This window comes from Lactuca serriola, chromosome 1 (genome assembly GCF_051521515.1).
Source record: "Lactuca serriola cultivar US96UC23 chromosome 1, Lser_US96UC23_V15, whole genome shotgun sequence".
Classification (NCBI taxonomy): Eukaryota; Viridiplantae; Streptophyta; class Magnoliopsida; order Asterales; family Asteraceae; genus Lactuca; species Lactuca serriola.
Genome location: NC_136408.1, coordinates 40,421,508 through 40,439,757, shown reverse-complemented (window position 1 = coordinate 40,439,757; position 18,250 = coordinate 40,421,508). Strand labels below are relative to the sequence as shown.

The 18,250-nt window shown below is 36.0% G+C and overlaps 1 protein-coding gene across 1 annotated transcript; it reads left to right on the top strand.

Annotated features, from left to right (window-relative positions):
* Positions 1–655: 655 nt before the first annotated feature.
* Positions 656–7,686, top strand: LOC145054035 (receptor-like protein 8). The gene is made up of 6 exons (XM_079002172.1): positions 656–1,160; positions 1,422–1,790; positions 4,296–4,370; positions 4,509–4,874; positions 5,083–5,229; positions 5,393–7,686. Exons 1-6 carry the CDS (start codon positions 725–727, stop codon positions 7,591–7,593), a joined length of 3,594 nt encoding a protein of 1,197 aa, XP_078858298.1. The 5' UTR covers positions 656–724; the 3' UTR covers positions 7,594–7,686.
* The last annotated feature ends 10,564 nt before the right edge of the window (positions 7,687–18,250 follow it).

The following is an 18,250-nucleotide window of genomic DNA, read 5'->3' as shown; positions in this document are numbered from 1 at the left end:
ATTAACACAAAAGCGAAATGTATAAATTTTTTTTGTACTGGTTACTTTTTTGAATTCTGTGCGTAGATAGAAAATTATATTAGTTACACAGGTCATTATCTTTGTGAAATTGTTGGGCCATTTGGACTCTTAGGAATAAGTGTGTATTTAGCATTCCTGAACCCAAAGCTGGGGACCACTTCAAAAGTATGCTTTCCAATTCGTTCAAGTGGATATCTAGTAGGAATTCCGTGTTTGCCTGCTCTCCTTCTTGCGAGAGTAGTCTGTCTCCATGAAATTGTTGCAGTTAAAAAAATGTAAATTTGAATGAAAATTAGGCAATTGTTATGATTGTGCAATTAACTGAAAAAAAATAGTCAATAGGGAAAATATATTCTATGCAAATGAAAACCTGGAAGTTTGTACAAAAGTCAACAAATGTCTTGTCATAAGCTTTTGTGAGTGTAGCAATTATCATAATTTCAAAGGGATATGCTGGAAGGAGTGGGTGAATTGAATATAGAAATGTGTGGAAGCTTTGACCATTCACTTGATCACTTACGTTTGAAACTTAACCATTGACCTGACGAGAGAATTATGCAATTAAATATTTGTTTCAACATATCACATGTTTTACTTGCCTGATCATTTCATATCTGTTCATATACCAAGCAAAGTAATTCAAACCGGAAGTTTAAATTTAATATTGTGAGTGTTTCAAAAAAGCCTTCATTAGCTTACTAAAATGGAGTGTTGGTGTTTGAGTAAGCGCAAACCATGGTTATATTGGTTGTTGATGATACATACGCATATGGTGGTCTGGAAAATACAAGGGGATTGTATAGAAGAGGAGAGAAAGGCACTACTGGAAATCAAAGATTCCTTTATCAAGTTATACAATTCCAAAATGGACAATTTTCTCCCCACCTGGGTTGATTATGGCAGTAGTACCCTTGGGGATGGTGGCGGTGACTGTTGTGAGTGGGAGAGGGTAAATTGCAACGCAACCACCGGGCATGTGACAGACCTCTCTTTTTACTATTTGAGAGGGATGATAGGCGATAACATGGAGTTTGGGAGCAAGTTGTGGCCACTGAATGTTTCCTTGTTTCTTCATTTTAAAGAGTTGACAAGTCTAAATTTGTCATATGATTATCTTGATGAAGAGATTATGAAGACAGGTGCAACATGATTAATTGCTTTAGTATTTCTTTCACCTAGTTCCAACATAATATTTTTGAGCAAGGAATTTGAGTAGATTGATTCTTTTCAAATTCATGGACATAACATCCAACTGATTTATGCAGTAAAAGACGCTTTTTAGATAACTTAGTAGTTGGATAATTTTTTTCCATATATAAATGAACAAACACAAGACTTTATGTCTACTTGAGATCCTGCAATTTATGCCACAACTTGTTAAAAGCTTTTCTTTTTTCCAGAACTTGAAAGGTTGTCAAGTTTGAAGAAGTTGGAGGTACTAGACCTTAGTGGGAATCGTGATATCGATAACGACATCCTTCCATCATTAAAGACACTCACTTCACTCAAAGTCTTGGATCTTAGCTACACTAGCTTGAATGGAAACTTCCCTACCAATGGTACGTTTGTGTCTTTTTCGTTTCTTCTTTTTAAGGTTATAAATGCATCTTTTTCGTTTTTCTTTTTCCTAATTGATTTTGATGCAACTACAATTAACAACACATTCCAAACAGGAAAGAAAAGACGATTCAAGGATGCAATTTTGATACAGAGCAACTCTGCTCAAACAAATATTACTTTTATCAAAAAAAAAATCTCCCCTTTCAAACGTAGGCTTCAAGAAATACTTATAGTCTAGTAAACATAAAAATTGGCAATAGAATATTGGCCACATAAAGACCAACGATTTAAAAAAAAAAGAAAAAAAAAAAGAAACAGCTAAGATAATATATTAATAGACTCTGCTTGATGGGGGTAGTGTAGCACCTTGTACAAAATTGATGCAGTGTTGAATGTTCCTCATCGGAGGTAGGCCGGGTGGTAATTCTTCAGGAGCCACGTCAATAAACTCTTCAAGTATAGGTATCACTTGTGGTGGGACATAGTGTTCTTCCTGATTTGACTCTACCACAACCAAGGCAAATACATCAGCCGCTTCTGGTATTTCAGCTATAAATTATAAATTCTGAACGAGACAAGAAATGATTTTTTTGTTTCCTTTCTAATTAAGATGAGAAGGTCCAAGGATGATGGAGACTCCATCCTTCTGGAAAGTATATGTATTATTAAACCCAGCATGCTTAGTCTTACGATCAAATTGCCATGGCCTACCAAGTCAAATATGGCATGCATCTATGGTCAATAAGTTGGAAAGTATGTGTTGTTTATTTAGTTGCATCATATTTGGTATCAGAGCAACTCTGCCTAAACAAACATTACGTTTATCAAAAAAAAAATCTCCCCTTTCAAACATATGCTTCACGAAATACTTATAGTCTAGTGAACATATAAAATTGGAAATAGAATATTGGCCACATAAGACCAACAATTTTAAGAAAAAGAAACTGCAAGATAATATATTAATAAAATAAAATAAAATCCTTCCAAAACTTATTTAGTATCCATACCTTTCTTGACACCAGATTTGCTCCCCCATCCTCTAAATCAAAACCTTTCCCATCTTTTTCACCCTCATTGCTCTTGATCACATAGAAACAGTTATTATCTCGCTCAACCATGTCATCTTTGAACACTGATTTATCTTTTGATTCATCTTCTTTATTCTTCTATTTTTGTGGGACTATTTAATTTCATAGAGATTTGTTTAATCTGCTGACCATAACATCCAATTGATTCATAACTTTTTGAAAATCTTCTTATAACGCCCCAATCTCCAATCAAACAGTTCCCATGTCATTTTGAACTAATGATTTCCTCCCTTGTTAGTGATTAGGGTTAGGCTAATACCCATTAAGGTTTAGGTTAGTAGAAAAGCCATTTTGTATTTCTATTTATATGACGTTAAATTCTCATTATAATAACATGTTATTATCTATCATGGTATCAAAGCTCTAAGTTAAAATCCTACTTTTGACCACAACCCACAACTACCACCCTCTATCTTTGACAACCTTCTCTAATATTTGTCAAAGGTGGCTTCATTGTGCTCAATAATGTTCCCTTTCTTCTTTCTCCTCTTAAATGATAATATAGCCACCGACACCAGAGCTCATTATCTACTTCTTCTACTACTTCGTCTGCTTATACTTCCTCCTCGGCCGACCTTTTCTTCTCCAAATTCCTTTGTCAAGTCAACCTATTCCGATGCCACTGCTCTCTCTCTCTCTCTCTCTCTCTCTCTCTCTCTCTCTCTCTCTCTCTCTCTCTCTCTCTCTCTCTCTCTCTCTCGCCGGAATTGGCTCTGTCCGCTACAGGTCAATCCCTCTTTCTTTCTCCTTTCCTTTCTTGGACTCCTCTGCCACCGACTCCATGATCGTCTTCGTCGCCGCTCCCCTCTTCTTCTACAACGGAACCACCTCTGTTCGTCGTTTCTTCTCAACTAACGGTCATTGTTAGCCGTCTTCATCAGAGCCTCCGATGCCGCTATCTTCATCTATGTTTTTTAGGTTTTGTTCTTTGTTTATTTCTCCAGTTTAATCGTATCCTCCCATTCAAACCGCGGTGGATGTTAGCGATTCGGGTTAGGCTAATACCTATTAAGGTTTATGTTAGGCCAAAATCCCATTTTGGATTCCTATTTATATGAGGTTAAATCCTCATTATAATAAAACAAGTTATTATCTATCATCCATCTCATCGATTCTCGATGTTCTGTTTACTGATTTCCGAAATTGATTCAAGATGGTGGATTGAACACTCTCTGATGCCATTCGATTGTATACGTGTATACTGGTATTTAGAAATGAAAGATTGAACTGGAAATCGAATGATTACTACAACTAACGGGTATTCGGGACTGAGCTTTTACTCTAGTGATTTTGTTCCAAGATGCTAACCAACCCAAACATCTCCTATTTAAAGGCTAACAACACCGATCTAACCTAACCGGCTAAAAGACCTTATTGCCCTATCACCTCACTATCTCCACTTATGCCATTGAATGGCCACAACCGAAAGAACTAAAATATCCTCAACATTACCAAGAAGTGTAACAAATTTCCATTTTGTGTTGGACCAATATTAGACTCTAAATAAGGCTACCTCGGTATATTGATAGATAAAGACTAATAAAAATATGTTCCAAAAGTAGCTTCAAAATGTACATCTAAAAATATCATGCATAATATGTGATATGTTTTTCTTTCATATGCCAGAATTATCACATCTGACTAACCTCGAGGAGCTGGAACTAAAGAATACTGAGCTCAATGAGACACCAAATATCCAAGGTAAATGAAGATTTAGCTTCACCTAGCCATGGTAACTTTTGAATAGTGATAAAGACAAAGTTCATGAATGAATCGTAAATTCTTCCGTAGTTACAAACTTTGCAGATGGTGTCTTTAAAAATTACCTTCCTTTTACAGCTTGTAAGAGCTTATCGAGATTGAAGAGGCTGGAGAGTATAGATCTTTCAGGCAACAAATTCAACAAGAGCATCATATCATGCCTAACTGCCCTCCCGTCCCTCAAGATTCTTCATCTTTCAAATTCTCCTTCACTGGGAAGTTCCTTTCCTGTCCAAGGCATGTTCATTTCAAAACGAGTTTTCATTAAACAAACTAAAACATTAAATTCCAACTTCATTATTTTTATTTGTTTCCATTTTTTACTATTTTTTTTAATAATTTTTCTACACATCTCTCTATTTAATACAGAATTTCATGATTTGTTTGATTTGGAAGTTCTCCTCTTGAGATTTAATGGTTTCAGCGGTACACTACCAGTGGAAGGTAGCATTTTTTCTTCATTTCTTAATTTACAACATTATTATTGGTTTAAGAAAAATCGCCAAGTACTTACCAACTGATCATCACATAGATGAAAGTCCCCACAACTTATCAAGCTTCAACCATCGATAATACATAAATTGTAACAAATACTTTTTTAGGGCTTTTGTTTAGTAACCTATGTATGTAACCCTCTCTTGTTGGCATCCAGGTTTTGCATCTTTCCACCGTTTGGAGGTCTTAGATTTGAGTCACAACAGTTTTGTTGGGAGCATCCCTTCATCAATACAGGCATTATCTTCATTAAGAGCTCTCTCATTCTCTAACAATGAACTCAACGGCTCATTACCTGAGCATGGTAAGTTATCTAAAATATGCACAATTAAGTGTTGGGATTGTTAAAAGAAATATATAAATGCAATGTCCTTGTAGTAAGATTGTAACATTACCTTTCCGAATAACCAGCAAATGAAGTCATTTTATTTCTTGTAAGGTGAACCACATTTTTTATCTTTTGGCAGGTTTCTGTGAGTTGAACAACCTCCATGAATTAGATCTTAGTCACAACATGCTCGATGGAATTCTGCCTCAATGTTTCAACAGTCTATCATCTCTTAGGTTACTTGATATATCTTCAAATCGATTCACAGGGAAACGTGTACCATCACTCATTGCTAATCTCACATCTCTTGAGTACATTGATTTTAGTCATAACAATTTTGAAGGTTCATTCTCTTTCAGCTCATTCTCCAATCATAAAAAGCTTGAGGTAGTTCGATTCAGAAGTGACAATGACATATTTGAGGTGGAAACAGAGGAGCCTATAGATTGGATTCCAATGTTCCAGTTGAAAATTCTTGAGCTATCTAATTGTAATATGAAAATGCCTAAAGGACGTATTATTCCTGGGTTTCTACTTCACCAACACAATTTACGGCAAGTAGACATGTCTCACAACTCCTTGGAGGGACAATTACCAAATTGGTTAATTAGGAACAATTCGAATCTGGAAGTTCTTATTCTACGTGATAACTTGTTTGGTGGTATGCCGCTGCATATGAATGCTAATATGAAGTGGTTGGATGTGTCTCAAAATCACATGATAGGTACTATTCCATATGACATACCAAAGTTCTTTCCCAACATAAGTATTTTGAATTTGTCTATGAATGCTTTAAGTGGTGTTATCCCATCCTCAATTGGTGAATTGAGTAAATTATGGGTACTAGATTTATCTGAGAATGAGTTATCTGGTGAAGTGCCAAAGGGATTGTTTACAAACACCTCCAAATTGGGTTTCTTAAAACTATCAAACAACAAGCTGCATGGCCAGATACTCTCAGGAAATTTAAGTTGGAATAATCTCCAATGGGTTTATTTAGATAGCAACCATTTCACAGGGCAAATTGGAATTAAAAGCAAACAAAAATTTGAATCTCTGACTCTTCTGGATATAAGCAATAACTTTTTTACAGGTTTGATCCCGGATTGGCTTACCAACATGAGTAGCTTGTCTGAACTTGTGGTGAGAAATAATAGTTTGGAAGGCAGGTTTTCTTGCGGAGCAGCTTTTTTCTCATTTCTTGATATCTCACAAAATTCTTTCTCTGGGCCCATCCCATCCTGCTCAAATTTGCAATATATGGAGCATCTTCATTTGGGCTCCAACAGATTCACTGGATCAATTCCCAATTTCTTTCGTAATTTGACTAATGTTTTGACTTTAGACATCGGCAACAACGACTTGTCAGGCATGATTCCTAAATTTCTTGGCGAACTATCCAATTTAAGGATTCTTCTTTTGAGAAAAAATAACTTTAGCGGTTTGATTCCGAGGCAGGTGTGTCAATTAAGTAATATGAGTTTCATAGACTTATCCGATAACTCATTTTCTGGCTCAATACCTAACTGCCTACATAATATTACCGGTCCAAGTGACCTTGTTTTCTTAAAAAGAAGCAGATCATTGTATTCGTATGATTCCTCTTACCATTATGAGAGTATAATATGGGGGTTGCGCTCAATCTTCCTTGGAGGTGAAGCCTTAGGAATACAAGACGAAGTACAATATACAACAAAAAGTCTCTTTCTCCGCTACAAGGGTGGCATCCTTGATTACATGACAGGATTGGATTTATCACGTAACAGTCTTATAGGTGAAATTCCAGAAGAACTCGGGTTTCTAACCCAACTTCGTGCTCTAAACCTGTCTCACAATCAGCTGAATGGACCAATTCCTGTAAGCTTTTCAAATCTTGCAAAGATAGAGAGCTTGGACCTTTCTTCAAACGGTTTGACCGGCACAGTTCCATCAGAACTCATTAAGCTTACCTCTTTGTCTATGTTCAATGTTTCTCACAACAATTTCTCAGGCAGACTGCCAGAAATGAAGTCACAGTTTGGTACCTTCATGGAGGAGAGTTATGAAGGTAATCCACTTCTTTGTGGACCACCATTGGTGAAGAAATGCACAACAAATTCACAGGTGACCAATCCATCAGCCCAAGAAGACCATGAGAAATGGTATGATATTGATATGACATATTTCTATGGAAGTTCTAGTTTGACATGTTTTGTGTTCTTATTGGGATTTGTTGCAATTCTTTACACCAATCCTTGGTGGCGTAGAAGGTGGCTAGACTGGGTTGAAGATTGTATGTATACATGTTACTACTTCCTTTATGATTTAGTATGGAAGCCTTCTATGATCTTCCGTAGGTAGGACCTCTTTAAGAATTTGTGATAGAATAAATGCAAACTTGTTTCTGTATGTATTCATATTTCTATGTTTTTGTATCTACTCTAAAAAATAAAAGTTTTTTTTTGCCACATGTCACACTCTCATTCAATTTGCCAAGTGTCATTTTATAGTTATTTTGAATTAACTTTTTTTCACATGTCATTTCATAAGTTTTTTCATTTTATTAATTTTCACATAATATTTTAATGTAATAATAACAATAAATGGATATCAATTTCATTAATGAACTTACATTTTAATTTCAAAATTCTCAAAATAAAGCTTATTAGTTTCTTTTGTTTGTTTATTTAAATTATTTGTTTAAATTTAAAAGATAAAAAAAATTTCAATTATAATAATTTATTATTTTTCTTATTTTATTATAAATTCAAAGTTCTCAAATATCTTGACTTTTATATTTAATTTTTCTTTTAAATTAACTCATGTAATACATTGGTCTCACAACTAGTATAATTACATACGTTTGATGACACTACAACATTAACACCCTATGACGACGACAAATTCGGACCCTATCCAGACAACATGTCGTCGGCATAGAGTCGTCGGCATAGGCGTGTCGGCATAGATCAATATTGTCGTCGGCATAGATGTCGTCGCCATAGCTACCCCTATTGCGACGATTTGGCATCGGTACAGCTTTCGTCAATTATATTTTCGGTGGAAAAAATAATGTTTTATTAATTACCTATAGCGACTAAATGTCGTCGGCAAACCTTTAGCGACGCATGTCGTCGCAATAGCTTTATTCTATTACGATGACTAGTCGTCACTATAGGTTTTTCACAGGAGTCGATTATATACTTATAGCGACGACATGTCATCGGGATAGCTACTGGTTGTTTTTTTTAGTTTTATAGATTTAATACATTACCATTCCTGCAATTTTAACAAATCCAAAAAATATTGCAACATATTTCAATTGAAATACATTAACTAGGTACCATTGTTCAAATCCAAAACATCAAATTCAAGTTTAATATTACAATAAGTAGTTAACTAACATTGTTCATAATACAAAAAAATAATAATAATAAAATCAACCATCATTATCATAATCATATCCTTCTTTTTCTCCTTCTTCTCCTTCTTCCATCCTTTCGGCAACTTGTTGAGAGGTACTTGTTTGTGTGTTAAAGTTAAATAGAAAGTTAGGAAATGGTGGTGGTTGGAAGTTCGGAATACATGCGTCCAATGATGCATTATATTGTTGCAAGTATTCTTGCATTTGTTGTGCATCAAATTGGGGTTGAGATTAGGACGATTTGGAAGTGGAAGGTCGTTCATTTGGAATTAAACCGAATTTGGCGGTTGGTCTCCTACCCACCCGGCGAGCATGCCCGCGTCTCGTCCCAAGGGCACGTTCTAAACATTCTTCATCGTCTACTTCTCCGCCTTCCCCAACCTCGTTTTGCATTTTCTCATATTCCTCTTGAATTTTCTCCTAAAATAAATAAAACAATAAACATATGTTAATTAAAACAAACAACTAAACTTAAACATTAAAATAATAATAATATTCCTTAAAAAAACTATAATTAATAATAATAATAATAATAATAATAATAATAATAATAATAATAATATATTTAAACAACACATTCATTTCGTTTATCACTTACTCAATCTTCTTGTGCTCGACTTGTACACCAACCCGAACCTTCTTTGTAGCGCATTTGTCTCCAAACCTCAATATGTTGCGGCTTGATTCCCATTTTATCCTATAATAAGTGAAAAAACAATAAATATATTTATACAAATGTTAATAACACTTTTACATAATACTAATATATTTTATTACCTCTAAATGATGTCGTTGAGCATAGGATCTACATCCGTGAGCACTTGTGTGCGGAAGTTTCGACCTACAAATTTTATTTTTGACCGACACGCGTTTGTATTCATCGGTCAAAAATAATAAATCAATCATTTTGTTCCAAGCTTCGGCGGTCCAATCAGTCGGTGGACATCTTCTTGCTCTTTCCACATTATGATATCCACAAACTCTATCAAAATGTTTTTTTATCTGATACTTGCGCTCTCGATGAGCTCTTTGCATATCTGCTCGGATACCCACTCGAACGGGTTCCCACAAGTCTATGCCCTGATACCTATTTAGATCAAAATAAGTCTGCAAAAGGAAAAACATATTTGATTAGTAAAAGAATATTTAATAAGTGTAAAATTCAATACGTATAAAATATATTGCATACTTACTTCTAGCTCGGGATATAAATTATCTTTGTACTTGATAGGAACACGACGCCAAGTATGATAATGCAAAGGTACCTACGATCCCACCAGATTTGAGATCAGTCTGACAAACATTTGCCCGTTGTCCCCCACAAATCGATACGTTCGCCCGGATATATCAATTCCCAAATCCAAAGGCTTACGATTGTTATTTTCATACTCATTGTACAAATTTAAGTTTCTCCCTTTGCCACACTTATTCACATTCACATTCTTCGCTTGTGCTAGATTTACATATAGAATTGGAAATTTAGAAATTTAAAACTTTAATATATCAAATACTTAAAAATTTCATGTAACTTACAAGATTGGCAACCTGATGGTACACCGCGTGCAACCCTGCGTGGTGGTCTATCCCCACCGTCTCCTCCATGTCCCCTCGCGACTTCTGCCATCTGTTTAACAAATATTATAAACATTCAAAATATATAATAAAGCTACTTAAAAATAAGCAACATTTGAAAATTTAACAAATATTATAAGCAATCAGGATATATAATAACTACAACATATCGTCAATCAGATTCATCACTAGAACAATATACATGTACAACATCATCATCACTGTCATAGTTTTCATTATTTATTTCTTCATCCGAAGAGTATGTATCACCATCGTCATTGTCATCGTTAATTAAATCGTCATATGTATTTTCTTGTATTTTGTTCCGTCATAACATCATCAATTACATCAAACATCTCATTAGTTGTTGGAATGTTTATTGGAGTCAAAGTGTACCCCAAATTAGAAACATGACGCTTCTCACCTTGATGAATCCATATAGTATACGATTTTAGAAACCCACGATCATGTATGTGGGCATAAACCGTACTCAACAACTGTCGATACATATTCACACACTTTATGCACGGACAACGCACTTTGTCTTCAGAGTCAACATGTTTCCTAGGAATCTCCATAAAGATTTTAAGACCTTCCAAGAATTTTGGGGACGTTGGGTTTTCACGAATCCAACTCTTATCGACCGTCATTAGTGTTTCATTATTAAAAATTACATTGTATACATAGTTAAATTGTATGACTTTTTGTTTGAGAAAAAAATGGACAGAATGGATAGAGTATTCACAAGTATATCAAGAAATATATACCTTGGAAGTAGAAATCGGACAGAATTGATAGAGTATTCACAAGAGTAGGCTTCTAAACACAATTTATAGCATGTACTTTTATTAGTTTGTTTAAATCATTCTATTTTTCACTTCTCTTTCATATTTATAGTATATATACATTTTATTTTTTTTCAATTACAACATTGTACTTTTAATATTATTTTGTTTTATTATAGCATCGTATTTTTAATAGCAACGTAGTTTTATTATTTTGTTTTATGTTATAACTATCAAATAGAAATGAAAATAAAATACTTTAATAAACAAGCTAAAAAAATATGTTGCTATTAATAACCTTTGTAATTTAAATATTTTTTACTTAATAAACTTTATTCTCAATAAACGTACTTTTATTAGCTTAAATATTTGTATATTTTGTTTTATGTTGTTATATATCAATAACGTTTGTTCTTAATGACAAACATTTTATCTTCAAAACTAAACACTTTATCACTTCATTCACTTAAGCTAATCAACTAAACAAATAACACAACCATACATATTTTACATTTTATACATAAAATTTCATACCAATCTAAATAAATAGCATAATCATACATATTTCACAATCATACAAAATATTTGATTTCATATAAACCTAAACAAGTAAATTAACATTGTATACATACAATTTCAATTTCATATTACCTAAACAAATTTCAATTCCATATAATATGTTAAATACAATTTTAATTTCATACAACATTAACCAACTAAATTAACATTTTATACATATATACAACTTCAATTTCACATAAACCTAAACAAATATACATACATATACTAAACAAACAATACAATCATACACATACCAAACAAACAACACAATCAAACACACACCAAACAAACAATCTCATAATCATACAAGGATTCCAATTTCATATAAACTTATACATATATACAATTTCAATTTCAAAAAAAAAATTAGAAATAAAAAAACACTAACCTGTTTCTTTCTTCTTGTTGTGATGGCCGGATTCCAATTGTCAACTTTGATGGGTATCCTCTGGTGGTGGCTGGTGGTCACCGGAAATACACCAAATCAGGAAAAAAAAACGATGAACAACAACAAAACTCCAAAACCGATGAACGCTTACATGATGTAGCAATGAAGGAGAGAAGTTGAACGGAGGTGGACTCATCGGTGTGGAAGACTAAAGATGGTGGAAGGCTGACGGTGGTGAACCAAAACCGATCAACAGCAAAAAAAAACTCTAAATTAGGGGTAAAAACCTTGACCACACAGCAATAAAGAAAGAAATTTGAGTACAAGAGATGTTACCTGGTGCTAATCGTCGGAATTTGGAAGCTCTAATTTGATTTTCGTCGATGGGGAAGAGAGGGTATAATTTTGCGTCGCCGTGTGCAAACAAATGAAAGACAGACTGCGGTCTGTTAGGGTAAACCTCTATGCCAACGACAAGTCGTCGGTGTAGGGTTTCAATAAACGATGTCGTTTCATTTTTTGCTAAAACAAAAAAAAATTAAAAATTAAAAATCTGTGCCGACGATAAGTCGTCGGTATAGGGTTTTCACTCGGATCGCCCCGTGGCCTGTCGACAACATGTCGTCAGTATAGATTCCATAAAACTACGTCGTTCTAGTATACTAGACCATGGAATATAAATAATTGGAAAATAGATTTCTCGATACCTATACCGATGACATGACGTCGGCATAGGTTTTCAAAATACCACGAAGATTTTGGTCGTTTCCGCCAGACTTGTTGCGACGACATGTCGTCGGCACAGGTATCCGGGTCAAAGGATTTTGGTCAAAGTTGGCAAAATGTATGGCGACGACTTTTCGTCGGCATAGGTGGACTTGTAGTGACGACTTTTGTTGTCGGTATAGGTGTCGTCTCTATAGCTCCATATTCTTGTAGTGTGATGCATTAGAAGATTCTAGTAATTTAAGTAGAACTAATATAATTATATACGTCTGATTATGCATTAGAAGATTCTAGTAATTTAAGGGTTTCTACATCTCTTTTATGACGCAAAATAATTTGATTTATGGTAGGTTGCAAAGTTGAACAATTTACTAGAACTTACATCTATTTCTCCGCTTTAGCAAACTTACATTGATTTATGGCAGAAAAAGGACGGAAAATTACTTATTTGTCATGTCATTCCTCACAAGTAAACACCAACGGTTGAGTAGTTGAACAACTGCTCCAGCAATAGCTATTGCTTTGAGCACTCTAGAGCATAGTTTGTAGGCACATCTTCCCAAGCTTCGAAGCTGAAGTGTTCAACAAACCATGTTTCGAATCAATCACATCCCCACCTATGTTAAAAAGTATATAAACAGTTGTAAGTGCTTTTTCTCTCTCCTTTCCTACAAAGGTTGACCTAACATTGATGCATGTTGATCACCTAAACATCTTGAAATCGGGATTCCAGGAATCATCCATCCCTTTCCTAGCTAACCAACAACCTTGGAATTGCTTACAATTTTTTGTAAAATGGCTTTATGAATCATAAAGGTTTCCAATGTTGATCTAACCAAATTAAGTGTTTTATAGTTAATACACATTGTTCCTGATTCATTAGAGGTATGAGCAATATATACACCGTTTTCAACACCTCCAGTAAAATTTCATATTAATTAGGAGTCTATGGTTCCAAAAAGTGCATCTCCTTTCTCAACAGATACTTTCACGGCATTAACATTTTACAGCAGCCATAAGAGCTTTAGTGCACCTAAAATAGGGAAATTGAGTAATCTAACCACTTTTTCAGGTTTTTTTTATTGCACCTAAAATACGCCTGTTCACGAACATATTCCAGACTACTTTTCATTTTTTTTTTCAAAGAATAATCCATTCTGAAATGCTCCATCCCGGGTTTGATCTTCAAATTTCGGAATTGTTTTTTGGTTTTTCCCAATTTTTTTTTTTTTGAAAAATATCATCACTTATGTCCGAAATGCTTATTTATAAGGGTTTGATATCATTGTTTTTCAATAAAATGTATGATTTTATGCACTAATATCGTATGTAGTTCATATATACTATATTTGTTTAATATTTTGTTAAATTTAAGTAAAAATGATTTTTTTTTCTCGAAATTCCGAAATTGTTCTTCGGATTTCAGCCTTGTTCTTGAAATTATAATAGTTTTCCCCCCAAATCCAAAATTTTAGTCTGAAATGTGAACGGTAGTCCAGAATCAGTCAAAAACGTGTTTTTTCTTAATCTAGAGTGCCTATTTCGGACAAAATGGTTATTTTTGCTAAAAAAAAAATTGTTTTTTTGTCAAATAATTAGATTACTCAATTTCCCTTGTTCGTAACTTGAAGACACACCCCTCTAAATAACATTGGGGTTGGGCGAGAGAGTGTGTGTACATGTGTGGGTGTTACAGTGGGGTGTATTGTAGGGATAAGATTTAAAACCGGAACCGGAATCAAACCGAACCAGAATCGTTAGAACCAGAATATTTAGAATCGGTTTCGGTTCCAGGTTTAAAAATCAGCTTTATCCAGGTAGCCCGGGTTTGGGTCCGCCGGGTCCGGGTAAACTGGGTCTTAGATACGGAACCGGAACCACTTTTAGAGGTCGGAACCGGTTTCTGTGAAACGTTTAAAACACGCATATCTCATTCGTTTTAAGTCGGATTGACATACGTTTTTTTTCCAATGTATAGTTTAGAATTTGTACATGATTTTTGTGACATCCCCATTTTCACGTCCAGAAAAGACTGATTTTGCTTATGATTTGTTTGATAATCAGAGTAACATTTTTAAATAAAAGTGTTGTGGAATTTGTTCCCAAAATAAAATACGATAAAGATTTATCAAAGCATTTCCAAAGAAATGTATTTCATTATAAACCTCGGGATGTCATGTTCGATACAGATTAAAAGCATAAACAGTACAATATAAGCCTTACTACATTTATTCATATCTACAGGCCTATATTCGTAATCTCTCATCCCAAACATCATATCCATGCTCGTACACCACTACCTGTAATACAATAAACTGAGTGGGCCAGGCTTGGGAGTCTGGTGAGCACATAGGGTTTTCAACCCACAATAAATAAGTTTATTATTTTCATCAACCAAACAAACCCGATTACTTGTTCCCGTTATCCTCACTTTACGTCCCTAAAACATCTAACATAAGGGACCTAGCCTAAGGATTTTCATCGGGGCGACAACACATGCTTTGGAGGTTCATCAGCAATTCATGTCAAATAAGGCAACCATGTGGGGGATGGAGTACTGCTGGTGAGCACACAATTCAAATAAACACCTACAGGTTGCGAGCCTGCTAGCGTTCCACTGGATTGTCTAGAATAGTCCATGGTCATCATCTATACTCCGCTAGATGACTGGATCATCAATAACATCGATGCCTCTCGTTAATTTATTTTATCACACAACAACTAATACATCTACCCATGTTTTACAGAATATATTTTGTAGATATAAAATACATATACAGTTAAATCATTTAAAACATATATAAAATCATTCATTCAGCATAGATAGCAAGTATACAAATAATATGCACACATAGCACGTAATTTATATAAAATACTTCATATCTATGTGTAAAATAAAAGTAACTATGCACTCACCTGTTAAGGTGGTGATTTCGAGCTTGGACAACACTTCGTTACTCTTAAAACAATTTCCTTCGACAAAACCTAGTATCATTACCACTAAGGTTTAGTCTAATATTCATTGAGACTAATTAATAGTCTAGCTATTATTACTATTATATAAGCGTTAAACAATACTCTTCACCCACTATGTACAGACAGGGGCCAGACATAAAACACCAGAGGGTAGGATCATTTTGGCATATAGCACTTCTGAAATCCAACAATCCTATGCGGCCCTTTGAACCAGATTCCCCGTACCGCGAGTGGTTAAAAAGATATTATAACAACACTTATATAACTCATAATAATAACCTAAATAATTATTATAAGGTCTTTATAATGTTACTATAATTAATTAAAAGCTATAGTAAAAATAATGTAAGCGTAGCTCACTTACAGCGGATTTTCTCGAAAAACGGGTTTCGCTTGGAGCAAGGTTTCAGAGCCGAAAGGCTCTTTTTCATGGGGCTTCCTTCGGGTGCTAGGGGGTTTACCTAGACTTAGGAGGGGTTAGGGTAGTCTAGAGAGAGAAAGTAGTGAGAGAGAGAGAGAAGAGGTTTTGGTGTGAAAATACGAGAAATCCTGCATCCTATTTATAGGTTGGAGCTGTTGGGAACACGCTGTGCTCCCGAAGCCCCCATAACATGCCCCTCTTCCGCCTTCCTCTTCCGGATGTGCTCCAGATCTATCTCCCTCTCCCTTGCCCTGGCAATCATCGAGTCCAGAGTAGGGCAAGCTGAAAAACTGACATGCTCCCGAATATCAGCTCGTAGCATGTCATGATAGCGGGTCCTCCTCATATCCTCATCACCCGCGTACCGGGGCACCAACAATTCCTTCTCCCGGAACTTGGCGGTGATCTCCGCCACAGACTCTGTCGTCTGCCTCATATCCAAAAACTCCCTGGCCAGCTGCTGAAGCTCGACAGTTGGCGCAAACTCTGCCCTGAACCTGGTCACAAAGTCCGACCATGTCATAGCCTCGATAGCCGAGGCTCCCAACGAGTCACCAACGGACTCCCACGAATCCCTAGCTCGATCTCTCAAACATCCTGCTGCAAATCTCACCTTCGACCCCTCGAGGCAGAAGCTAGTCAACTGTGCAGACTCAATGTCTGCAATCCATCGCCTGGCAGCTATGGGGTCCTTCACCCCGTGAAAATCCGGCGCACCACTGCCCCTGAAGTCCTTAAAGGACAGTGTGCGAGATCCCGACTAGCCAGATGCCATGTCGCTCCTGAATGCCCTGAGGCGATCCTCCATCAACTTAGCTATCCCTTCCTTGATCGACCCGAAGATAATGGGGGTCGACTCAAGGATGCCTCTGGTAATCTCTGACGCGATGAACTCGCGTAGCCCCTCATCTACTGGCTCGGAAACCTGATCCCGAAGCCGATCCCTCTCCTGAACTGCCAACTGCTGGCCTCGAACGTAGTACCACCATTCTTAAATACATAAATAATAACTGTTAGCGATACTGATACCTTTGGAGGGATCACACCTACTACAAGTTCCCTAGTCTTATCTTGGCCTTCCTCGGTTCGGGTATGGATCTTCTGCTTTCAGTAGTACGGGCCCATACTACCTTCCACATCTATTTGTACCTTCTTCAAGGACTGCCTTGACTCCACCATATCCCTTTCACTACTGTTGATCACTGCTACATTCATCCTAGGCTTGCCCTAGGGAAATCTCTGACTCCACCCTACCCGGTCCTCAGCTGCTGAAGGTCTCCTTGTAATGCCAATTAGCCATTACCTGAATACCATCACATGTGATGAGGCTCAGACAATCCTTCGAGTAACAGACTCGTCCCTACAACGGTTAGACTCAAACGAGAGCTGCGCAATAGGGCCAAATCCAGCACTCTACGTTTATTCAACCCTGGTCACATGTGACGTGACGTATTCACCTAGTGGCTAACTCCCATCACTCAGAGCCCCACAAATCACAAAGCAAGCAACATTCAGACAAAAGGGAACAACCTCAAGCAAATCCGTTCTCATAGAGAGAAATTGATCTAGCATACAATGCTAAACTCATACTGTCAGGCATAACCTAAATAGGTTATCCTACTGCTGTCTACTCAATTCTAGCATGCAATTTTCATACACTGAAGCACATAAAGTAGGCACATAAGGCATCAATACTAGATCCTTAGTCCTATTCTAGCATGTTGTTTTACTGAAACTGATAAACATAACATAAGCTTGTATGGGTACTTTGGGGAATACTTACTTGAGCTCGGCCGGTCACGCACATCACACACTTTGTTCCTTCTTAAAACTCTTTACTTAGCCTTTTAGAAAACATTTTCTTCTTCAAAATCTTTTAATCCCTCGATTTGAGTTCAGACACCCCCGAAGGTGTGTCCGAATCCCTCAAACTAGGGCTCTGATGCCAACTTGTAACATCCTAAAAGTACGGGCCAAAAATTTCATTTTTGGTTAAGTGATTTGTGACAACGTTTGTAACAAAATATCATACGATCATAACATTTGATTAAACATGTCCCGTGGCCGTAAACCAAAACGTAAAACATGATAATGTCAGAGTACAAATCCCAGAATGACTCATAGTGCAGAAAATAAAGAGCGTGTGTGTGATGGGCCGCTACCGC